Source organism: Phascolarctos cinereus, unplaced genomic scaffold (assembly GCF_003287225.1).
Source record: "Phascolarctos cinereus isolate Bilbo 61053 unplaced genomic scaffold, phaCin_HiC Scaffold_5;HRSCAF=322, whole genome shotgun sequence".
Taxonomy (NCBI): domain Eukaryota; kingdom Metazoa; phylum Chordata; class Mammalia; order Diprotodontia; family Phascolarctidae; genus Phascolarctos; species Phascolarctos cinereus.
The window spans coordinates 278,624,342-278,649,596 of record NW_027555958.1 but is presented as its reverse complement, the minus strand read 5'-3'; the positions used below and the strand labels follow the sequence as shown (position 1 = coordinate 278,649,596).

General features: G+C 38.1%; 1 protein-coding gene and 1 pseudogene across 1 annotated transcript in view; one reads left to right on the top strand and one right to left on the bottom strand.

Annotated features, from left to right (window-relative positions):
- The window catches only part of LOC110219296 (ATP-binding cassette sub-family A member 10-like), a 149,849-nt gene that overhangs the window by 16,993 nt on the left and 107,601 nt on the right, over nucleotides 1-25,255 (top strand). The window contains 8 exon segments of the mRNA XM_078155886.1: nucleotides 5,804-5,951; nucleotides 6,159-6,217; nucleotides 17,024-17,134; nucleotides 18,504-18,679; nucleotides 18,898-19,017; nucleotides 19,231-19,369; nucleotides 20,032-20,122; nucleotides 24,314-24,453. Of these exon segments, the coding sequence (XP_078012012.1) occupies nucleotides 5,804-5,951; nucleotides 6,159-6,217; nucleotides 17,024-17,134; nucleotides 18,504-18,679; nucleotides 18,898-19,017; nucleotides 19,231-19,369; nucleotides 20,032-20,122; nucleotides 24,314-24,453 (984 nt within the window).
- LOC110219358 (small ribosomal subunit protein eS19 pseudogene) lies at nucleotides 10,035-10,524 on the bottom strand (annotated as a pseudogene).

Genomic DNA, 25,255 nt, shown 5'->3' with positions numbered 1-25,255 from the left:
ATCAATAAGCAATCAACATAAATTTTGTTTTACAAAAGGGGGAACAGAAATATAAATACATCTCCCTGAACCAGTGGGAGATTGAGTTCAAAATTAGCATTTCATCCCATCAAGTTTACTTCTGAGTGAGGCTTATCTGTTGGATGAATCACTCCTCTGCTTTCAGGATATGATATGTTGGCCATTGAGTTGATTCACTGCTGGATTGTTTCACAAAGGTCATCTATCCTTCAAGGGCTGGGTCTGGGTCATTGGGCTCAGGTGCTGGCAAGCTCTGTGGATTCTAGTTTGTGGATCTCATGTAGTTCTTTTTTGCTTTTTTTTTTGGCTAGGCAATGGGGTTAAGTGACTTGCCCAGGATCACACAGCTAGTAAGTGTTATGTGCCTGAGGCTGGATTTGAACTTAGGTCCTCCTGAATCCAGGGCCAGTGCTCTATTCACTGCACCACCTAGCTGCCCCTTCATGTAGTTTTTCTTGCTTTTCAAAGCTTACATGGTCTGAGTCTGACCAATAGGTCAATCTTTATTTACCTTAGACCAGCAAAAAATAGATGAGAAGAGGCACCATGTGCATAAATCAGGCCAGATAGGGAGAAGAGATTGTTTGTGCTACCTCTCTTTTTTGTCCCATAACTTCCCAGGCTTTCCACAGTTCTTGCCTCAGTCACTGCCAGAAGAGAAATAGAAAGGCTGGATTCCTACCTTCTAGCGTTTTGTATACACACATATGTTCTGGCTCAGCATTTGTTAAACTAGAAGGGTTAGAATTTAAACATACCTCAAAGAACTGAGCTGTATCAATTGATACACTTTTTTCCTACAAGCAAAGAATATAGAGCTAATAGGATGAAAAATTTTATAGCAAAGTAAAATAATATCTGCTTGCAATTGTTTACATTTAAAATACATTTGCATGGATAGAAGTTATAGCAAAATTGTTTTAAAAATTTTAAACAATAAATAGTTGTCATATAATGCAATTGATGTGCCTGGTCCTTCTAGTGTTAAGAAGTTTTTTTCACCGTGTAGTAAGCAGATAAGAAAAAGGCTCAGAATATCTATTATACTCTCTGAAATAGAGTAGAACCCCCCATTACGTGTCATTATGCACTTCCAGAGGCAGCCTCACCAACCCCTGGTGTGGGTTGGCCTGCTGAACACACACTGAGAACTTTGGCTCTATTGGCCCGTCCTCCATGACAATAGTATGGTAGAACTTGGGCTCCACTTACATCACTTTTAAGAATACAGGTTCATCTCCCTGATTATAGCAAGACATTAGAATAGGATTTTCATGGAGAAGATTGACTTCTCTTTTACTACTTCACTGGAAGTCTGTTCTTTTCTATATGTACACCCTCTACAACAGTACAGATAGCAACTTCTCTTCACTTTCCCATTCTGTGTTACTCTTGTCCACTGTTGCGCGTCCAGCTCAGTAGCTGTGAGAGTCTTAAACTCTCCCTCCCCAGGAATGCTAAGGCCAGCTTAGTTCCTGATACCCTGCGCCGAGCAGTGAGAGGCAGGGAGGCAAGATGGTGAAGCTCCGTTTATTCAAGGCACAGTGCAGCGTTTTATATCTTTGACTCATGGGAACATACCCCAATGTAACAGCGGACGAAGCAACAAAGTTTACATATCTTTACCAATAGGCAACACCGAGGATTTTTCTCATGCGAATACCAATCAAAGTATCAACAAGCACAGCTCTTTGCAACATTATCCTGACAGCGTCCTTCTCCCGGGCTGCTCCTGTAAAAACACCATGTACTTCTTGTTCCCGGAATGTTCCCAATACTTGATACGTGAGCTAGCAATACTTGATACATATTTGTGCTAGAGCTGACTGTGCTTGAGCTAGCAACATTGTTTTATAGTTTGAGCTCTCCTAGCTTCAGAGTTTTGCTGACTGGGAGGTGCAAGGTCCGTGGCCGGACAGCCCAGCCAGGACATTCTGCTCATGTACTAACACCCGTGAGGGGCTTCGCCCATCAGTGAAGTCTCATGAACAGCCTGTGGTCCTCAACGTCCTACAGATCCCTAACAGTCCACATGCACGTAAATCGTCTGGAAAAGATGTGCCCATCATTTTGGAGGCTTTCCTCTAGTACTTTTGCCATTCCTTGAGAACCTCTACAGCATTTCTGTTCAGTCATGTCTCACTCTTCGTTATCCCAGTTGGGATTTTCTTGGCAAAGATATTGGAGTGGTTTGCCATTTTCTTCATCCTACATATAGACTCATAAAATCATCTACTAGTAATTATTTATACTTAAATAAATTTATTATTCATATTTAAAACACATCTGTACAAATAGGAGAAATTATAATATTATGAAAGCAGATATTACAGTAAATTATAGTAAAATACTTTAAATATTTTTAAATTAAAAAAAATTAGTGTCATTTGATGCAATCAATGTGTCTGGTCCTTCTAGTGTTAAGAGGCTTTTCTTCACCATGTAGTGCTTTTAAATAGTAAGCTCTTCAATGCCTTTTTATCTGTTATCCCCCATTCTCACTTCATGTCAACATTTTTTTTTCTGTTATATTGTGTAAGTTTCATGGCTTTGCTATTTGTGTCAGGAGGTAAGTTATAGCTTCTGCTACTGAATTTAAGCAGTGGACGTTGTATCTCTCAGTTCCCTTCACTTGGCAGCCATCCCTTTCTTTACTACAGCGGTTCTTTCAATCTGTGCCTACATTTATTCCCCTCTGCTTTGCCAGAGTCACTTGACAAGCTCTTTAATACTCTCTGGCTAAAGTGATATGACCCAGAGGGGTGGGGCCAAGTTGGCCTAGTGAAAGCAGTTAGTTGCTTGAGCTCTCCCCCTAAAGCCCTCTAAATACCTATAAAAATGGCTCTAAACAAATTCTAAAGCAGCAGAACCCATGAAAAGATACAGTAAAACAAATTTCCAGCCCAAGACAACCTGGATGATTGACCAGAATGGCATACCACACTGGGCTGGGAGAGAGCGCAGTGTGGTATGGGCTTGCAGGCCACAGGGGACCTGGAGCAGACAGAGGACTGAATTGCAGGGAGCTGTGGTGGCTTTCAGACTTCTCAACCCAGGAAAGCCAAAGACAACTTAGAAGGTCAGTGGGAAAAGTCTGTTTCTGCAGTGCTGAGAGAGGAGGGTGGGGTCGCAGTTCCAGTTCCCCTAGAGTGTGGCCCTGGAGAGGCAGCTGCCTCCTGAGCTTCCAGCCCACAGCCTGAGAGGGAATCCAGTGGCTGATCAGAGAGGGATTGCAGGGATCTCTTTGCCAGCGCTGAGGCAGGAATCTCTTGCTTTGCCCGTGCTTGGATCTGGGTCACAGTTCTGGGAGGCAGTCCTGGGGTGAGGAGGAGTGCTGGCCTGGTGGAGCTTGTAATGGCTGTGGAGAGGAAACCTTCCTCACAGTTCCAGGACAGAAAGGAGTGCTTGTGGTCACTAATAGACCAGAGCACAGTCCAGGAAAGGAATAAACAACTCGCCCCTTATACCACGTTGGAAGAACTGAAAATGTACAGGTCTCTACAAGTATCTCAGAAAACAACTGTACAAACCCCCAAAGCTTGGGACAGTACATTCTCCATACTGGAAGCAGACTCTTACCTTAACAAAGAGTTTAAAACTCAAGTAATTGGCCAGGATCATGAGCAAGCAGCTCAAACAGAGTCAGACTGTATTATCTTACTATGGTGACCAAGAAGATCAAAATATACAACCAGAAGAAGACAACAAAGTCAAAGCTCCTACATCCAAAACCTCCAAGAAAAATATGGATCAGTCCCAGGCCTTGGAACAGCTCAAAAGGGGATTTTGAGAAGCAAGTAAAAGAAGTAGAAGAGAAACTAGGAAAAGAAAGGGAGAGTGATGTAAGAAAATCATGAAAAAACAAGTCAACAGCTTGCTAAAGGAGACCCCAAAAAATACTGAAGAAAATAACACCTTAAAAAATAGCCTAACCCAAATAGCAAAAGAGGTCCAAAAAGCCAATGAGGAGAAGAATGCCCTAACAAGAAAAATTGGCCAAATGGAAAAGGAAGTCCAAAAGATTACTGAAGAAAATACTTCCTTAAAAATTAGAATAGAGCAATTGGAAGATAGTGACTTTATGAGAAATCAAGACACTGTAAAACAAATCCAAAAGAATGAAAAAATAGAAGACGATGTGAAAAATCTCATTGGAAAAACAACTGACCTGGAAAATAGATCCAGGAGAGATAATTTAAAAATTATTGGACTATCTGAAAGCCATGATCAAAAAAGAGCTTAGACATCATCTTTCAAGAAATTATCAAGGAAAACTGCCCTGATATGTTAGAACCAGAGGGCAAAATAGAAATTGAAAGAATCCACTGATCTCCTCCTGAAAGAGATCCCCAAAGGAAAATCCTAGGAATATTAGCCAAATTCCAGAGTTCCCAGTCAAGGAGAAAAATACAAGCTGCCAGAAAGAAACAATTCAAGTATTGTGGAAACACATATAGGATAACACAAGATTTAGCAGCTTCTACATTAAAGGACTGCAGGGCATGGAATATAATATTCTGGAGGCAAAGGAGATAGGATTACAACCAAGAATCACCTACCCAGCAAAACTGAGCATAATCCTTCAGGGGAAAAAATGGTCATTCAGTAAAATAGAGGACTTTCAAGCATTCTTGATGAAAAGACTGGAGCTGAATAGAAAATTTGACTTTCCAATACAAGACTCAAGTGGAACATGAAGAGGTAAACAAGAAAGAGAAATCATAAGAGACTTATTAAGGTTGAACTGTTTACATTCCTGCATGGAAAGATATATTTATAACTCATGAGACCTTTGTCAGTATTAGAGTAGTTGGAGGGAAAAAATTATATGTATGTAGATAGATAAATAGATAGATAGATAGATAGATAGATAGATAGATAGATAGATAGATAGATAGAGGGCACAGGCCGAGTTGATGATTAAGGGGTCATATCTGGAGAATAAAATTAAGGGATGAGAGAGGATTATACTAGGAAAAGAAGAAAGGGAGAGGTAGAATGGGGTAAATTATCTCACAAAAAAAAAAAACCAGAAAAGAAAAGGCTCTTACAGTAAAGGGGAAATGGGAGAAGGTGAGAGGGAATGAGTGAATCTTTTCTCATAGATTTGCTTATGGAAGGAATAACATACATGTTCAATTGGGTATGGAAATCTGTCTTACCTATAGGAAAATAGGGGGAGAAGGGGACAAGAGAGCAGGGGGATGATAGAAAGGAGGGCAGACTGGGAAAGGGGGTAATCAGAAGTAAATACTTCTGAGGAGGGACAGGGTCAAAAGAAAGAATAGAATAAATGGGAGGGCTGGATAGGATTAAGGGAAATAGAGGTAGTTTTTCACAACATCTCCACTACGGAAATATTTTGCGTAACCGCACATATATAACCTATATTGAGTTGCTTGCCTTTTCAGTGAGAGTGGGTGGAGAGGGAGGAAAGGAAAAAATTTGGAACCCAAGTTTTAAAAACATATGTTTAAAAAAGTTTTCACATCCAACTGGGAAATAAGAAATACAGGAAATGGGGTACAGAAGTCTATCCTGTCCTACAGAAAAAAAGAAGGGGAAGGGGACAAGAGAAGGGGGGGAGAGATAGAAGAGAGGGCAGACTAGGGGAAGGGATATATAGAATGCATGCCACCTTAGGGTGAGATGGGGTGAAAATACGGAACTCAAAATCTTGAGGAAGTAAATATTGAAAACCAAAAATAAATAAATTTATATTGAAAGTGAAAAAAAAATAAAGTGATATGACCCAATATATAATATCCTTTTGTTAAATTAGATGAGTATGGATACCGGCATTCTCCCCTGTTTTTTCTAAAGTCTCAACATCAACAGCACAAAGTCATAGAGAATGAGACCAGCCCTGAATATTGCTCTGACTCTTTTGAACCAGTATCTCCAGAATTCCATGGGAAAGAAGCCATCAGGTAATGAATTATGTGAGTATAGAAAAAAAATTGGTGGAAATTTAATGGATCTTATCAGTTACACCAGGACCAGACTTGGGCAAAAGTTAAATGAAATGGATAGGTTTTAGGTGTTTTAGCATCTATCTTCTGGACTTCAGGGCTGATATTGCCAGCTCTAATAATGAAAAAGACTGTAGCTATGTGTTTACTTTATCATTCTTTCAGAATCAGAAACATCAGGAAAGAATATAAAGGGAAGACTGAGAAAGTGGAAGCTTTGAAAGGTAAGGAGGAAAATATAATTGTTTTATTGACATTTAAATAAAGTGTTACAGCAGTAATGGCTGTAAATCAGTCCTCCCCCTTTTCCCTGATTGATTCTCTATCCTACCTCTTCATATACTTCTATTCCAAATCTTAGCTTATTTCCTCAAATTATGTACACCACATATTCCCTCTCCCTTGCTGTGGAAGATCTCATTTCATGTTTTACTGAGAAAAAAATTGAGGTAATTTGTTCCGGGCTCTAACTTCTCACTTTAAATCCTTTCCACATCAGCATCCATTCCCTCCTCCTTCTATCCAGTCTCAGAGGAAGAGAAAGCCCTTATCTTTTCCAAAGTCAACCTCTCCATTAGTTTCTTGATCCACTCCCTTTTATCTTCTCTGATAATACGACCCTTTGATCATCCCCTCTTTTTCTCTAATTCCTTCCTTATTGTCTACAAACATGCTTATATCTACCCATCCTCCTGCACCCCATATACTTCACTGACTCCCTCAAACTATTATTCTATGGCTCTTTTCACTTTCATAGCCCAAATGCTAGAAAAAGCTGTATATTCCCATTACCTCCACTTTCTTACCTTTCATTTACTTCTGTGTTCTGACTTCTGTCTTCTAACCTCACAACCTGACAGCTATCACTCTCATTAAGGTCACCAATGATATTTTCGTTCTTAGATCCATCATTTTGACCTCTCTGCAGTGATTACTCCCTCCTCTAGCCTCTCCTCTCCTCAATGGGATTTTAATGATGCTATTGGTTTTCTTACTTATCTGGTCCATCTTTCTCTCTCAGAATTATCATCCATATCCTGCTTCCTACTGTGTGGGCTCTCTCTTTTTCTCTGTCTGTCCCTCTTTATCTTTCTCCATCTCTGTGTCTGACTGTCATCTAATTAGTTGTCATAGTTTATCAATGTGTTGTATTCCAGGCATATATCTTTGACTGTCTACTACATATCTTCACCTGTATACCCCATAGGAATTTCAAACACAGCATACCCAAGAATGAAACTCATTTTCCCCCAGCAAAAACCCACTTCCTCCTTCTCCTACCTTTCTTATTTCTGTCAAAAGCAGCACTATCTTTCTAGTCATGCACATTCATAACCTAAGAACTTCTGAACTGTTCTCCCTCATGCATTACTTTCTCTATCCAATTATTGCTCCTCTATTATAACTTGTCAAATTGTTTCAATTCTGCCTCCACAATTTCTCTCACACGTCTGTCTGTTCTCCAGTTACACATCCACTGTTCTAATTTAGGCTTCTTCCTGAACTTTTTCATTGGTTTTCTTGCATTCTGACTCTTGCCTCTCTAGTCCATCTTCTATACAGTTATCAAAGTGATATTCTTTTTTTTTTCCTTTTAGGCAATTGGGGTTAAGTGACTTGCCCAGGGTCACACAGCTAGAAAGTGTCAAGTGTTTGGTCTGAGGCCGGATTTGAACTCAGGTCCTCCTGACTTCAGGGCCGGTGCTCTATCTACTGCGCCACCTAGCTGCCCCTCAAAGTGATATTCTTAAATCAAAGGGCTGACCACTACCTTATTTCTTAGGAGTTCCCCAAGGTTACATAGCTAGCTACTGGAAGCATTGAGATTGGAACAAAGTTCCCTATCCATAAATCAATGAATCAGGAGACCTAGGTTAAAGTCCTGGCTCTAGTCCTTGGTATTTGAGTGACCTCAGACAAGTCATTTCACCTCTCTGAGATCCATTATCTATATCTGTAAAATAAAAATGAATTTTTTTTTTTACCACTTATCTCATAGAAGCATGAGAAAAGTGCTTTGTAGACTTTAAAGTATTATATAAAGACACATAATTATTCATCCTGATTTTTCTATGAGCTAGATCCATGACCTGGGGCAAATCATTTCACTACTTAATCTATTTCCTCATATATTAAGTTAGAGAATTCTAATATTTTATATCTAAGGTCTCTTCTACCTCTCACATTCTATGATTCTATGACATTAACTTATTTCAATATTCCCATTACTGAGTTTGGCTTGGCTTTCTTATTTCACAAAATTTCACTTAAAAGATTGTTAGTCACTAAATAATTTCTTCTAAAAATATCTTTTTTACAAACTAAAATCAAACTGAGCAAATAGAAACAAACAAAATAAAAATAAAAATAAAATGAAACCACATGATCAGAAATATTTACATTTTAAAAGAAAATAATTAAACAAATTATTTCCCCTTCATCTTTAAATTTTTTCCTGTGTATTTGAATTTTTAAAAATTAATTTATTTTGATTTATCAACAATCACTTCCATATGCTTTTGAGTTTAAAATTTTTCTCCCCCTTCCTCCTCACCACCCTCTCCAAGATAGTGCACAATCTGATATAGGCTATACATTTACGTTCCTTTTAAACATATTTTCACATTAGTGAAGTTGTAAGTAAAAATTAAAACCAATAGGAGGAACCATCAGAAAGAGGAAACAAAACTCAACGGAAGAGAAAAAAAAAAGATAGTGATTCAACTTTCACAGTTATGATTACTGTCTGTGTCTTTTTCTCCATCCTTTCCCCCCCATTTATGCTTTTCTTTCTCCTTTCTCCTTTTCCCTCCTCACTAGTGTTCTGCTTTTGACCACCACCTCCTTCAGTCTCTCCTCCCTTCTACTATCCCTTTCCCTTTTTTTTTCCCTTTGCCTTTACTGCTTCTTCCCTCCCTTCTAACACCCCTCCTTTTTCCTTCCCCCCTTCCCTCCCACTGCCCATAGGGCAAGTTAGATTTCTATGCCCAACTGACTATGTTATTCCCTTCTTGAGCCAAATCTGATGAGGGTAAGGTTCAAACAATGCTCACCCCCCCTCCCTTCTTTCTGTCTGCTGTAATAGGATTTTCTGTCTTTTCCTGTAATGTAATTTACCCTTGTCTGCCTCCTCCTTTCTCAGTACATTTTCTAAGATCAGACTAATCCACTTACTTGGATCCATTTAACCCACTTGATTACATTTTTTTAAATCATTAAGTCAAAGTCAACTAATATCCAACCCCTTTATGTATACTCCTTTAACGTGGTATAATAACAATGCAGTTCTCAAGAGTTGCAAGTGTCATCTTCCCTTGTAGGGATGTAAACAGTCCGCCCTTATTACAACATTTTGTATCTTTCTGTCCCATTTACTTTTCATGTCTTTCTTGAATATTGTACTTGAAGATCAAGTTTTTTGTTGAGCTCTGGTCTTTTCATCAGGAGGGTTTGAAAGTCCCCTATTTCAGTGAATATCCATCTCCGCCCTTGAAAAATCATGCTCATTTTTGCAGGGTAGTTGATCCTTGGCTGCAATCCAAACTCCTTTGCCTTAGGGAATATCATGTTCCACACCCTGCAGTTTTTAATGTAGAAGCTGCAAGGTCCTGTGTAATCCTCACTGTGGTTCCATGATATTTAAATTGCTTCTTTCTGGCTGCTTGCAGCACCTTCTCTTTCATCTGGTAATTTTGGAATTTTGCTATTGTATTCCTTGGCGTTGTCAATTTGGGATCTCTTTCAGGTGGTAAGCGGTGTATTCTTTCTATGGTTACCTTACCCTTTGGTTCTAGGACTTCCAGGCAGTTTTCCTTTATGATTTCCTGAAAGATACTGTCCAGACTCTTTTTTTCATCATGATTTTCAGGTAGTCCAATGATTTTTAAGTTGTCTCTCCTGGATCAATTTTCCAGGTTGGTTGTTTTACCGATGAGGTATTTTATGTTTTCATGTATTTTTTCATTTTTTTATTTCTGTTTGACTGATTTTTGCTCTCTCATAGAGTCATTAGTTTCCATTTGTCCAATTCTAGGGTTTTTTTTTTTTACGAACAAGGCAATTTATTAATGAATCTGGTGTGGTTTGTCCTAATGTTTCTTGTTGGCAGCTGCTACCTGTCTGGCAATTCTGTCCAGGTCTCTCTGTCCCTGAGGTGTCAGCTTCTGGCCCCCATCTTGGTCCTTCTCCACCATCTTGAGGCCTTCCAGGGCTGCAGAACCCTCTGGGTCATGCTCTTGGAGCCTCTGCTGAAGTGGCTGGGGAAGACCCCATTGCGCTGGCGCCCTCTGTAGATCTTGGTCATGGAGCCCACGCCGGCACCGCCCTGGAGGCGGCCTGGGTGTAGAGCCAGTTCTTGTGGTAGGGCGCTAGCTCCTTATGTTTGGCCACCTTGACCATGTCCACCCATTCGGGGACTTTCAGCTTCTCTGACTTTTTCAGGAAGGCGGCCAAGGCCCGGACGAACTCCTGCTGGTTCACGTCCTTCACCGTGACTCCGGGCATCGTGCGGGCTCTGCACAGCCAGCCAGGGGAAAGCCAATTCTGGTTTTTAACAGATTGTTTTCTTCTGTTAGTTTTTGTACTTCCTTCTTCAATTGGCCAATTGTATTTTTAAGGGATTTGTTTTCTTCGGTGTACTTTTTTTCAGTTTGCCAATTGTGCTTTTTAGGGACTTGTTTTCTTCAGTGTACTTTTTTCCCAGTTGGCCAATTGTATTTTTTAAGGACTGTTCTACCTCTCTCATTAGACTTTTAGAATCCTTCTTTAGCTCTTCTAAAAAGGCTTTTTGGGTTTCAGACCAGTTCATATTCCCTTTTGATGTTGCAGATGTGGGTTTGTTGACAATGTTATCTTCAGAATTTCTGTCTTGATCTTCACTCTTCTCATAATATGATCTATGGTATGTTTCTTTTTACTCATGGTTTCTTTATTCCCTGGCCTATAAAGAGATTGAGCTCCCCTGCTGGTGAACAGAGGGCACTGACCCAAGCTTCTTGTGTTGGGGGCCTAGGTCTTGGTCACTGGCTTTGTGTGCTGGGGCCTCTTATGTTGGCAATTGGAGGCTGTAGGGTTTTGGCAGCTTACCTCGTGTTGGGCTGGAATCAACAAGGTTGGAACTTTCTGGCAATTCTAAGTTGCCTGCTTTTCCTTTCCTTTAGATTTCTTCAGCTCTTTTTAGATGGGTACTGCAGGGTGTTTATCTGCTTGGGGCTCCTTGCAGTGCTGCCTCCCTCGTTTCTGCTAATGCACTGGAGATTCCTTTGCTGTAGAGTGCCAAGGCATCTGGTGGTTTTCTGAGCTGGTTTCCACCGGTTCCCCCACCCTCACCGAGCCTCTTGGAGGTCCAGGTGTTGGTGTTTGCCTGCTCTACCACCTCAGCTTCAGGATCTCCTCCTGGTTGACAGTTGGAGACTGTAGGGTTCTGACAGCTTACCTGGTGTTGGGTTGGAATCAGCAAGGCTGGGACTTTAGGAAGAATCTAGGTTGCTTTCTTCTGCTCCTTTCAGATGAATGCTGCAGGGTGCTTATCTGCCTGGGGTCCTTTGTAGTGATGCTTCCCTTATTTTTGCTGAGGCACTGTTTGCTGGGCTGCTGCACTGCTGTTCCACATCTTTCTTCTAGTTCAGCTGTTCCAGGGTTTTTTTTTCTGGGGTGATATTTTCTGGGTTTTCAGAGGTTGATAGGAGAGGGTGAGAGTGACTACCTTTTTACTCCACCATCTTGGCTCCTGGAAGTGGAAGTGCTCTGAATTTTTTAATTTAAGAATTCACAATCAATGGCCTTTTAGATATTCACAATGTTAATTCCATAATTAACCAGTTAATTTATAAACTGTCCTCCACCCTTTAATTCTTGCCTTTTGGTCCTTCTATAATTTTCGCTCTGACAAATCTTATCTGCAGGTCATCCTTATCATCTGCCCTCTTGATTCCTACTCTGTATGGGGCTGAAGGGCCTTGGAGGAAATAACAACTACTCTGTGCCCATTACATATTCATGTTATCTAATTTCAACTGAGTCTCACAGTTTGATGGTAGTTCTTTTGTTTTTTGATTCTCTATCATACTCCAACAATGGAGCTTTTATACCTATTCCTCTCTTCTCAGTACCTCAATGTCACCTTTACCCAGTGGTATGCTAGAACCAACTGGTAGCTAATAAGAACTTATTATTAAATCTTTACTGCTAATATTTATACCTCAGAAATGGGCAAGTGTTACAAATCAGGGTTTTTTTTTATTTCTTTGATTATCTGTACTTAAGAAAATGATAGAGAAAATGTTATTAAGGCAGATAAAACACAAAAATGTATGTTACTGGTATATATATATTTTGGAGAGCTAGTTGTTAAGTATTTACCAGCATGCCATTGCCCCACCCTTTGTATCATAGCATATGAGATTCTCAATATTTACTAAGAAAACTGAGGCCATCTTTTCTTCTGCCCTTCATTTTTGTTACTTTCTCCTGACATTTTCACCCAATCTCTCCTACTCTGAACCAGTTTTTGAAGTAAAAGTAGTTTCTTTTTGCCAATGAAATTGTGTTCTATTGTGTCCTATTTGTGCACTGGATCTCATTCCCTCTCTTCTGGTCTAGGGTCTTGTCCCTTTTATCCCTCTCTTTATCACTTTCAATCTCTCCTTATTTTCTGGCTACCTCCCTGCTGAGACCCATCATATCCAATTTTTTTTTAGCCCTAAATGGGACTTTATTTTTTTGATTGGATTTATGTAGGCATGAAAAGAGGTACATTAAAGTCTCCAACTATTATAGTTTTATGCCCTATTTCTTCCTATAATTTGATTAGGGTTTATTTTAGGTACTTAGGTGCTATACAATTTGATGAACATTTGTTAATTATTATATTATTCCACTGTCTATGATGCTTTTAAGTATAATATAATTTCTGCCTTTACCTCTTTAACCTACATCTGGTTTTATTGTTTCTTTTTTCTTTTTTAAATTTTAAATTTTATTAGTTTATTTTGATTTATCAATAATCACTTCCGTATGCTTTTGAGTTTAAAATTTTTCTCCCCCTTCCTTCCACCACCCTCCCAAGACAGAACACAATCTGATATAGGCTATACATTTACATTTCTATTAAACATTTTCACATTAGTGAAGTTGTAGGTAAAAATTAAAACCAATAGGAGGAACCACCAGAAAGAGGAAACAAAACTCAACAGAAGAGAAAAAAAATGATAGCGATTCAGCTTCTATAGTTCTTTCCTTGGATGTGGATAGCATTTTCCATCACGAGGCCTCTGGAGGTGTCTTAGATCCTTGTAATGCTGAGAAGGGTTAAGCTTATCAACATTAGTCATCGCACAATGTGGCTGTTATTGTGTACAAAGTTCTCTTGGTTCTGCTCACTTCACTCAGCATCTGACCATATAAGTCTTTCCAGGTTTTTCTGAAGTCAACCTGTTCATCATTTCTTACAGCACAATAGTATTCCACTACATTCATATACACAGCTTACTCAGCCATTACCCAATTGATGGGCATCCTCTCAATTTCCAATTCTTTGCTACCACAAAAAGAGCTGTTATGAATATTTTTGTACATGTGGGGCCCTTTCCCATCTGTATGATCTCTTTGGAATACAGCCCTAGAAGTGCTATTGCTGGATCAAAGGGTATGCACATTTTTGTAGCCCTTTGGGCATAGTTCCAAATTGTTCTCCAAAATGGTTGGATCATTTCACAACTCCACCAACAATGCATGAGTGTTCCAATTTTCCCACATCTTCTCCAACATTTATCATTTTCCTGTTTTGTCATGTTGGCCATTCTGATAGGTGTGATGTGGTACCTCAGAGTTGTTTTGATTTGCATTTCTCTAATCAATAATGATTTAGAGCATTTTTTCATATGACTATAGATGGCTTTAATTTCTTCATCTGAGAACTGTCTGTTTATATCCTTTGACCATTTATCAATTGGGGAATGGCTTGTGTTCTTATAAATTTGTCTTAATTCTCTATATATTTTAGAAATGAGGACTTTACAGAGAGACTGGTTGTAAAAATTCTTTCCTAATTTTCTACCTTCCTTCTAATCTTAGTTGCGTTGGCTTTGTTTGTGCAAAAACTTTTCAATTTCATGTAATCAAAATTATCCATTTTGCTTTTCATAATGTTCTCTCTCTCCTGTTTGGTCGTGAATTCTTCTGTTCTCCATAGATCTGATAGATAAACTATTCCTTGTTCTCCCAGTTTGCTTATAGTATCAGCCTTTATATGTAAGTCAATGAACCCATTTATTTTGGTATATGGTGTGAGATTTGGGTCTATGCTTAGTTTCTGCCATACTCTTTTCCAGTTTTCCCAGCAGTTTTTTTCAAAGAGTGGGTTCTTATCCCAGAAGCTGGGGTCTTTGGGTTTATCAAATAATAGATTACTATAGTCATTGACTACTGTGTCTTGAATATTTAAGCTATTCCATTGATCCACCACTCTATTTCTTAGCCAGTACCAAGCAGTTTTGATGATTGCTGCTTTATAATACAATTTAAGATCTGGAATTGCTAGGCCACCTTGCCCTGCATTTCTTTTCATTAATTCCTTTGATATTCTGAAACTTTTGTTCTTCCAAATGAATCTTGTTATTATTTTTTCTAACTCTATAAAATAATTTTTTGGTAGTTTGATTGGTATGGCACTGAATAAGTAAATTAGCTTAGGTAGGATTGTCATTTTTATTATATTAGCTTGGCCTACCCATGAGCAACTGATGTTTTTCCAATTATTTAGATCTGATTTTATTTGTGTGAAGAGTGTTTTGTAATTGTGTTCATAGAGTTCTTGAGTTTGTTTCGGTAGATGGTTTTATTGTTTCTTGTTTGAGATATTGTTACTCTTGCTTTTATGAGTTTACCTGAATTCTATTTTGTTCCTTTATTTTAATTGTAGGTATTTTTATTTCTAGTGTGTTTCTTGCAAACTATGTTTTGGATGCTGCTTTTTAATCCATTGTGCTGTCTTCTTCTGTTTTATGGACAAGTTTATATCATTCATATTAATTATTATGATTATTAATTATACATTTCCCTATGTCATATTCTCTTATACATTTTCCTGCCTTCCTCCTGGCCTTCACTCCTTTCTTTACCAAGAAGAAAGTGGTGAAAGACATAGAATGTGATCTATAAGTGAAGTGATCTGTTTTCACTCCATTGCTACTCCATTGTTCCCCTCCCTAGATCCTGATCACTGGCTCATCATTTGTTTTATTTCCGTTCAACTTCTCCATCAAAAGTAAAGTACAATCAAAGCTTAGAGAGATATAGGATTCTTGGCTCACTAAAAAGACAGATGAAATTCAATTTCATACTGATAGCAGCAATCCAAAGCACTTCTATAATGCCCTTAAGACTATTCATGGGTCAAAGATCTCTGGTGCATCTCAACTATTCAGCATTGATGGAGCCAAACTGATCAGTGATAAGGACATGATCCTAGAGAAGATGGGCTAAATACTTGCTTTTACAGTGTTCTCAACCAATGCTGAAATCATTGACCATATGCTCAGGTCGAAGTCAGTACTTCTCTAGCTAAACTTCCAACTGAAGAAGAGGTTTTGAATGTCATTAAGATCCTCTCATGTGGTGAAGTGTCTGGTGCTGATTCTATTCCATCAGAGATTTATAAGGCAGGGGGTCCACTGCTTATACAAAAGTTGACTGAAATCTTCTGTGTTACATATGGCAAGATGAGTTTATCCCCCAAGAGTTCAAGAATGTCTCCATTATCCATCTCTATAAAAGAAAAGGAAATAAATTGTCCTGTGACAATCACAGGGAAGTCTTTCTTGGTCATTGTTGGCAAAATTCTTGCCAGAGTCTTCCTTAATAGGCTGATCCTTCACCTGACAGATGGTCATCTACCTGAAAGCCAGTGTGGCTTCAGAAAGGGTGAAGGCGCGGTTGATGTGGTGTTTGCTGCCTGACAACTCTAGGAGAAATGCCAGGAGCAGAACAGAGGCCTGTATACAATATTCATCAATCTGATAGAGGCTTTTGACATTGCCCAGAGAAGTTCATCAGTATTGTATGCCAGTTTCATAATGGCATATTTGCATGGCTTTTGGATAATGATGCTCTTATGCTTTCTCAGTCACCAATGGAGTGAAGTAGGGCTGTGTGCTTGCTTCCATGCTTTTTAACATGTTGTCTTCAGCAAGTCAAATGTAGTGATTCAAATGATCATACCTCCTCCTCCAGCAATTTCTCATTGATTTATCAGTGAGTGCAAACATTTGTTGCATCCCCTTGAAGCATATGTTCATCTTTAGAAGAAATACGTGATGTTATCTAAGCTGCTTACTCCTTTTACTCTCAGTGACTATGAAAACATCACAAAATAATTGATTATTAGAGCTGGGCACTAAACAAATTTATATTCTCATTCTGAATTTTTCCTGAGAATAAACTTGATGGGTTGGATCTGGACCCAGAAAAGAAAAACTCTGGGTGTTCTCACAGGGCCAAATCTCTGGTTCACCTGAGGTTATAATCCTGGCTTTTCATTGTGGCTATGCCTAATCTCTCAATTCTCTGTTATATTTAACCTAGCCTAGCCCTCCATTGTCTTATCTCCCTATGGCCCCTGGCCACTTCCCATCCTTAATCCTAGCTATGCTCTATTCTCCCTTGGCCAGGTGGTCCAGGTCCCTGGCATTCTATTACCACACAGTCCCTCAGACTACTTGGCCACTCCTGGATCTCTCCCACAGTCTTTCTGTATATAAGGTCCATCTTGTCTCCATTAAGGTGCTCAGATTCTTAAAATCTAGCCAATAGCCCCCTAACTTTAAGATTCCTAAGAGTCTGGCCAATATGGCAGATGTTCTAATAAACCTTGTCTTTGGCTGAAAGAAGGCTGTGGTTGAATTCTTTCAAGCAGGACCTGTGTGTCATGATTTTGGGGTTCCACCACCCCTAAACTCCCAAACCTCAACATAATGATATGCTTAGTTTTAGTATTTCAGCCTAAAAATAAGATATTTTCATTTTACCACTAGGTTTGCAATTGGACATCTATGAAGGCCAGATCACTGCAATACTTGGTCACAGTGGAGCAGGAAAATCAACACTGCTAAATATCCTTAGTGGACTGATTGTTCCAACAGAAGGTGAGAAATTAATTTCCCCAAGGCAAAGTGTACAAAAGGTTGTTTTGCATTCAAAATATGTATGTGAAGAGGTTGCATGACTTGGTAGAAATAGCCCTACACAAAGCATCTGAAGCACAGAAGTCCATATCAGAAAAACTGTGGGGTCTCTGCACAACTCAGGTGGGGGATAAGATGGAGGTGGACCAAGCTAGGTGTTGGGATGGCATTAAGAGTGAGACACAAGTAATTTGGAGAGGGAACCTCATATTTGTCAATGATCACAAAAGGCTTCATAAAGAATCATTGGTTCCTATTATCTTTTGATGATTCTCCATAAAATTAGTGTAGTCTGAGAGTGTTCACTCTGAGCTAACCCTAACCCTAATCCCCTCAGGGGGATTCTTAGTAGGGCCATCAATTATTATTAAGACATGTGCATTCTTATATTTCTTTACATGTGATTTTGTCAATAAATCACAATCTATCTATGCCATAGTAGATAAATCTAAGGAAGCTGCCTGAGGCACCTGGACTTTAAATCTTTGGACAAGTGCTCAAGGTCATCTGTGTAGTAAATGACAGGGACATTGAACCCAGGCAATCCTTACCCCAAACCCAGAACTCTAATGACTACACTGCACTAATTCTACTATCAGGTCATTCAAGGCTTAATCAGGAAGAATCTGGTCAGCTTTTTAGGATGAAGTTGACGAGAAGATTTAGATCAGGATAATTACATGAAAAGAAATCAATGCTGCTGGCAACAAGAACAAAAAAATCAAAGGCTTTGTGGCATGAGTTTTCAAGTTATCTAAAAGAAGAAAGATTCTGGGGGGAAAAAAAGGAAAAAAATATTACTATAGCCAAAAAATGATGGCCAAGAAAATATCATCAATCACATACCAATCATAAGAATGCTTGACTGATGAGATTATCCTTGAGGGTAACATAGAAAAGCTTTCTTGTGCTAATTTTTTTTTTTTGGTTAGGCAACTGGGGTTAAGTGACTTGCTCAGAGTCACATAGCTAGTAAGTGTCAAGTGTTTGGTTTGAGGCTGGATTTGAACTCAGGTCCTCCTGACTTCAAGGCCAGTGCTCTATCCACTGCACCACCTAGCTGCCCCTTCCTGTGCTATTTGAAAAATAGCACATCTCTTCTTCATAGAATATATGTAGTAAGAGATCTCCACCCCCCTTCTCCATCCCTCTCCTCCATGCCTCTCCCCATGAACAAACGCCAGACTGACAAAGTATTTTTATGTTATTCAATGAGAAAATATTTGTAAAAAGAACTTAGTATAGTGCCTGGTACATACTAGGTGTTATTTAAATGCTTATTCCCTTCTCTGCCCCCTACCCTTATCTCTGTTTAAACTTCTACTTATAGGCTCAGCTACCATCTATGACAACAAACTGTTGGACAAGGCAGATTTGGAAGAAATCAGAAAGATAATTGGTGTTTGTCCACAATTCAATGTACAATTTGACTTCCTCACCATGAAAGAAAACCTCAGGCTATTTGCTGAAATTAAAGGGATTCAGCCACAGAAGGTGGAACAAGAGGTAGGAGCATGTTAGGCTTGGTATGATGGAGATGGAAACTATTCATATAAGGAAAGCTGATTCTATTTCTGCCCAAATATCCATCTGCAATTAAATTATGATAAGTTTGGGCAAGAAAGTCCAACAAAAAGTTTTTCCACGTTTAATGGTGAGCATAAAGAAAACAGCTTAAGCCAAGGAGTCTCTGGTTTTCAAATTTGGTCTACTCTTTTGATTAGGTACAAAGAGTTGTTATGGAATTGGAAATGAAAAACATTCAAGACACCGTTGCAAAAAACCTAAGTGGTGGACAAAAAAGGAAGCTGACCTTTGCGGTGGCCATTTTAGGAGATCCTCAAGTAAGAAAAGTTGCAATTGCAGATGATTCATAGAAGAATCTAATGCTATTGCTACAAGTTCATGCTCTTCTTTTTATTAAATATAGATAAGGTAGAAACTATATGAAAATGCAATTTAAAAATTAAAAGTCCAACTGAAAAACATGTTTCATAATTTCTGTGTCTCTGAAAAAACTTCACTTGGAATGGGAAAGTGCTTTTTAACCCCCACAGGTTTTGTTGCTGGATGAACCAACTGCTGGATTGGATCCCTTTTCAAGGCATCAAGTATGGGATCTCCTAAAAGAACATAAATCAGAAAAAGGGATCCTCTTGAGTACACAGTTCATGGATGAGGCTGATATACTGGCTGGTGAGTTGCTTTCCTATTGTTCTCATATTAAGAATTTGTGTGAGCAGTTAGTCTCACCTAAGGTGAACTGAGAACTGAACTGAGAACTGAAATGAAAGACATCAAAAGAATCTGGGATTGGCAGGGTGTAGGAGACATGCCTGGTGTTACAATTATTTCTACACATTGTGTGTCTACTTTATGGTAGCACTTCGAATCTCAGTGAATACTGCTCCCACTGTAACAAGGCAAATAATTTATTGTAAATATTCTTGACAGGCTACACTAGATGGGAATGTTTTATTTTCCCCAGAGCTGTCAGACTTTATATTTGAGCTATTAAAAAACCCGGGACACACTGATATGTATTCATTTGAAAAATGAAGTTATTTGCTAAGTTTAAGGTCTGTTCTCCAAAACAATTTTGATGAAACAACAACAGCAAAAGGTTATAGAAGACATAGAAACAGCCAAGAAGTCATAACCAAACATTGAATACATCAGTTTCAATGACTGCCTACTTAAATCCTGAATTTTAAATTTTAATTTTTACATTAAATGCAGTGAGACCACATAGTCCATTATATATCAGCATGTCAGTGAATCACCTAGCTCATTATTGTTTCTTTAAAGTAAATGGAAAAGATCCTAACTTACTTTCTCATTCACTTCTTTCTTCTCAGATAGGAAAGTATTTATGTCCAATGGACAGTTGAAGTGTGCAGGTTCTTCTCTGTTTCTGAAGAAGAAATGGGGGATTGGATATCATTTAAGGTATAGCATTTTGGAAAAAATCTATGGGAATATATACTGGCCATACTGCTATAACAAAAAAGTATAAGCAAGTGAATTCTAAATAAGGCACATTCTTTGGGCACCTACTATGTGTACAGCACTGATTTAGGTTTAGATAAGACATAAGACTTAGATAAGATACCTTGCTCACATGGAACTTTGAAGCTAGTTGGAGTAGGGGTGGGGAGGGGTGGTATAGATGTTCTTACAGAACTATGTGGAGTAAGGTAGAAACAATTAGCCAGGTGATAGAGAGCAAGTCTATGAGTAAATACCAGATCCATATCACATGAAGACAATGACAAATGTGGAAAAATATTACTTTTGTGTATATACACACACATATACATATTTATACACATATACATATATGAAAAAATACAAAAGAAAAACAAAGAAAAGAAAAGAAATTCTCACTGGGAAAATCTTGCAAAAAAAAAACCCTAAAGGAAAAAAAGTAAAGTTAGAACAGAAGTAAGATATTTGAAGGAAGAATTCAAGATTACAAGCTTAAGCATTGACAAAGAAAGCACAATGAAAAAGCTAAATGAAATAACGGACTCTCGTACAAGTAACATAGCTCATACACAAAACAATGTTGACACAAAAAAACCCCACAACAGAACAAATCAAAATATGATAAAACTGGTTAAAAAGTCAAAAAACCCAAAACATCTCATATTTCTATAAGCCAAAATTAGTTAAGACAATCTAAATATTATTAATCTCCAAGAACAAAATGTGAAGAAACAAAGAATCTGAATGCCATATTCTAGGAAATCATGTAAGAAAATTGCTTAAACATGTTGGAAACAAAGGACAAAGTTCAAAAAGACAGAATTCAGAGAACACTAACTTTAACAGACTAAGAAATGTAGTTACCAGTTTCTGGAGTATCATGCTAAAGGAGAGACTTTTGAAAGCATCCAAGAAAGAAAAATTCACATGAACACAGACCATTTTAAATTACTTAAGAGTATTCAGTGAGGAAAAGAAATTAAAAAAAAGTAGAATGTGACTTTTTTCAAAGTAATGACAATTTCCCCCATATTATTATCTTTCAGCAAGGTCACAAACTTTTGTTTTTTCATGATAAGATTTCAGAACTGGGCAGGAAATCTGCCGTGTAAATTGGCCAAGTAAGTGAAACTTAAAGGATGTAATCTTGAATTGAACACAATAAAAGAGTAAACGTTATATATTTAGAATAAATTAAGGGTAATCTCAGAGGGGAGGCCCTAAGATTAAGGAGGCCCAAGAAAATCTTCTTGCAGTAGGTAAGACATCATCTGTGATTGGAAGAGAGCCAGGGAAGCCAGAAAGCAGAGACAAGAAAGGCCAGCACTCTAGGCATAGAGAATAACAAGTGAAAATGTTCTTAAGAGATGTGACGTCAAGTACGAGGAACAAGAAGATTGAAGGGGAGTAAGGTGTAAGAAGACTGGAAAGGTAGGAAGGAGGCAGACTATGATAGACTTTCAAAACCAGACAGAAAACTTTTTATTTGATTCTGGAAGTAATAGGGAGCCATTGGAATTTATTGAATTGTAAGGCAGGGAGGTGAAAAAAAGGAAGGGGGAAGCAATGATATATACAGCCCTCTGCTTCAGAAAGATCACTTTGACAGTGGAATGAAGGATGGATTTGAATGTGAAGAGACTTGAAGCAGGGAGACCAACCAACAGGTTATTACAGCACACCAGCTTTGAGGGCCTGCATCAGGTTGATTTCAATGTCAGAGGAGAGAAGGGAGCATTTGCAAGTGATTTTGTGAAAGTAGAAATGATGACTTGACAATTGATTGGGTGGGGGGATGAGGAGTTGAGGATGATTTCTAGGTTGTGAGCATGGGAGGATGGTAGTACTCTCAACAGTAAAAAGGGAATTAGGGACAAGGGAGAGTTTTAGGGAAAAGACAATGAGTTTAGTTTTAGACATTTTGAATTTAGGATGTCTATGAAACATTCAGTTTGAGATGTCTTGAGATGGCAGTTGAAGATGTGAGGCTGGAAGTCAGTCTGGAAGTTAGCACTGGGTAAGTAGATCTTAGAATCATCTGCATAAAGATAATTATTGAAACTCTGGGTGCTGATGAGATCATCAAGTAAAATAATATAGAGGGAGAAGAGAAGAGAACCTGGAAAGGAGCTTTGTGGGTCTCCTACGGTTGGTGGGTATGAGATGGATGAATATCTAGCAAAGGAGACAGAGGAGTGGTCAGACAGTTTGGAGGGAAACCAGGAGAGAGAAGCATCATGAAAACCTGGAGATAAGAGAGTATCAAGAATAGGGTAATTGATAATATCAAATGCTACAGAAAGATCAAGATGGATAAAAATTGAGGTCAATTAAGAAATCTAATGATTTCTAATGTCACTAATGTAAGTAATGTTACCTTGGAGGGATCACTTTCAGTGAAATGATGAGGTCAGAGGCCAGACTATGAAGAGTTAAAAACAGAATGAAGGGAAAAGTGGGGGCATCTACTTTAGATAGTCCTCTCAAGGAGTTTAGTCATAAAACTGAATAGAAATATAGGGTAATAATTAGCAGAGATGGTTGGATCAAGTGAGAGTTTTTTGAGTATGATGGAAACATGGACATGTCTGTAGGCCTGCCTCTAGTCAGTAGGGAGGTAGCCAGTACATAGTGCTCTTTGTATCTGACTAGTGTCCCTTACTGTACAATCTGTCTCTTATTCATTTGCAATATTTTCTATTCAGTCTGGTGATTCTGGAGCTTGATGACCATATTTTTTGATGAGATATGTCTAGGATTCCTTTCTGGTGGTGACTGAGTAATATATAAATTTATATTTTGCCTTTGGGTTCAATACAACTCAGCAATTTTATTTTAGGATTTCCTCAATAGGTTATTCAAATTCCTGGTTTTATCATGTTCTCTTGGTAAATGGAAGGTTCTTAGATTCTTTCCACAACCTGTTCTCCAGGTCAGTCATTTTTGATGGTAGCTATCTCTTATATTCTTCCAGTTTCCCTCTATTCATTGTACTCTGCTTCTTCTTATATCATTGAATATTTAGGTGCTTTCTTATCCATTTCTTTTTTTTTCAAGGTGTCTACTGCTTTCCATGTTTTCCAGCTTCTGCTCTATGCTACCTATTCTCCTTTAGAGATTTTTTTCATTCACAGCTTTAATTACAGTTCCCATACCATAATCCAATTCTTTTATCTCATAATCATTTTTGTCATATTATGGGTTTCTTTATTATATTATTAATTTGTATTTGCTTGTGCATTTCCTCAGTCTCTCTGCACTGCTTGCCTCTCCCTTTCTGAGAAATTCTTTGATCCATTCAGGGAATTTCTTTTCTTATTTTCACTATTAGTTGTTGGAGTTTTTCTTTTAAGTTTCTTTGGTGTATTTCTTGTCTAATTCTGGTGAGGGATATCTGGACATGCACACTGCCTCTCAGCTCCTTTACTACAAAATTTCATAATCACTTTTTTATGTTGTTTTACTTAATTGTTTTCAGGGATTGTATCTTTGTGAAGACTCAAGTGGAAATATGTTGGTAGTTTGCATAATAAGTTAACTAAAAAATTTTCAATTTTTAAAAACATAATTACATTATAAAAATACAAAATAAACTGCTATGTGAATGACAGTAGATTCTTTGCTCCAAGTGGATGCAACCAGAGAAGGCTTTGTGAAGGAAGTAGCATTTCAGTTGGATTTTGAAAGATCAAAAGGAATTCGAGTGGTACATAGGGAAGAGAAGAAAGGACATTCTTTTTTACCCCAAATTATCAGGCAACATTCATGTTTCATAAAATACTTAATGAATACCTATACAGGATCATAGAGTCAGTTGATCAAAGATTTAACTCTAAAAGGATAATAATACTGAGTGGGAAGAGTCCTGTAAGCATAAGGAAGATGGGGGTGGGGGTGAAGGTTGAACTGAATGATTTCTAAACCCCCTTCTAAGAATGGGATTATGTCACATGGCTGTGATTTGTATGTCAATAAATCTGAAAAATAGGTTATAGATTTCTCTAAATCGGTGACAAGGACATTTTATTTGTATCATTCATAAAACCTAGTAAAATGATATATACAAATAGACATTAAATTCTTTTTTTCAAGGTTGTGGTGGTAAGTACACAATATTAACAAATTGCTTTTTTGTTTTAACAAAACCATCAGTTTGCACAGGAATGAAAACTGTGACTCAGAGACAATAACATCTCTTGTTAAACATCACATCCCTGATGCCAAATTAAGGGAAGAAAGTGAAGAAAAGCTTGTGTATACTTTGCCCTTTGAAAGGATGGATAAATTTCCAGGTAACTTACTACGTAGAATGTCTTCCAGTAGTGTCATTGTGTGTTTTTTTCCAGCTTGGTCTACACTATCTGGAACCTGGGTATTGTGTCTGGCCTTTGCTATGCCTAAACTATCTTTCTCACCTCTTGTTGGGGCCTCAACTGAAGTCCTCCATTGAAGTGGTGCCACTTGGGCTCTTCCATCTTTTAGTTCTACCTCATCAGACTAGGGAAAAGTTTGATTTTTCCCTACATAAGGAAAGAGAACTTTCAATTTAAAGAGTCAGTTTCCAGGGGCCAAACTCTTTTGGAATACATCATCATTTAATTAAGGACTACAGATATTTAGTCTGTCTTTCAAGCTTCCTATTGAATTGCAGTGAATTACACTGTCAGAAAGCTATCTGATTTAGAATTGTAAATTCTGTATGTAGAGAGAGAGAAATTTAAGCTCCACTTCTATTTCTATTTAGTTGTGGCCTTTTCATCAAGGTCTGAAAAATCTTCCATTTCATTAAATCTCCTTATTCTTTCTGCACTTTTACATTCAGTTTTGACAGATATTTTGGTTATAAGGCCTTAACTTTTGTTTTTTGGAATATTGTGCTTCTAGTTCTCCTATTCTTTATCATGGTAGCTGCCAACGTTTTGTGATCAAAACTGTGGTTCCTTGGTATTTGATCTTTTTAATTTTCACAACTTGGAGCATTTGTTCCTTGGGCCTAGATGTTCTGGGTTTGGGCTATGACATTACTGAGAGTTTTCATTTTGATAATTCTTTCTGGAGGTGACTGCTGGATTCTTTCTAGTTTCACTTTGCTCT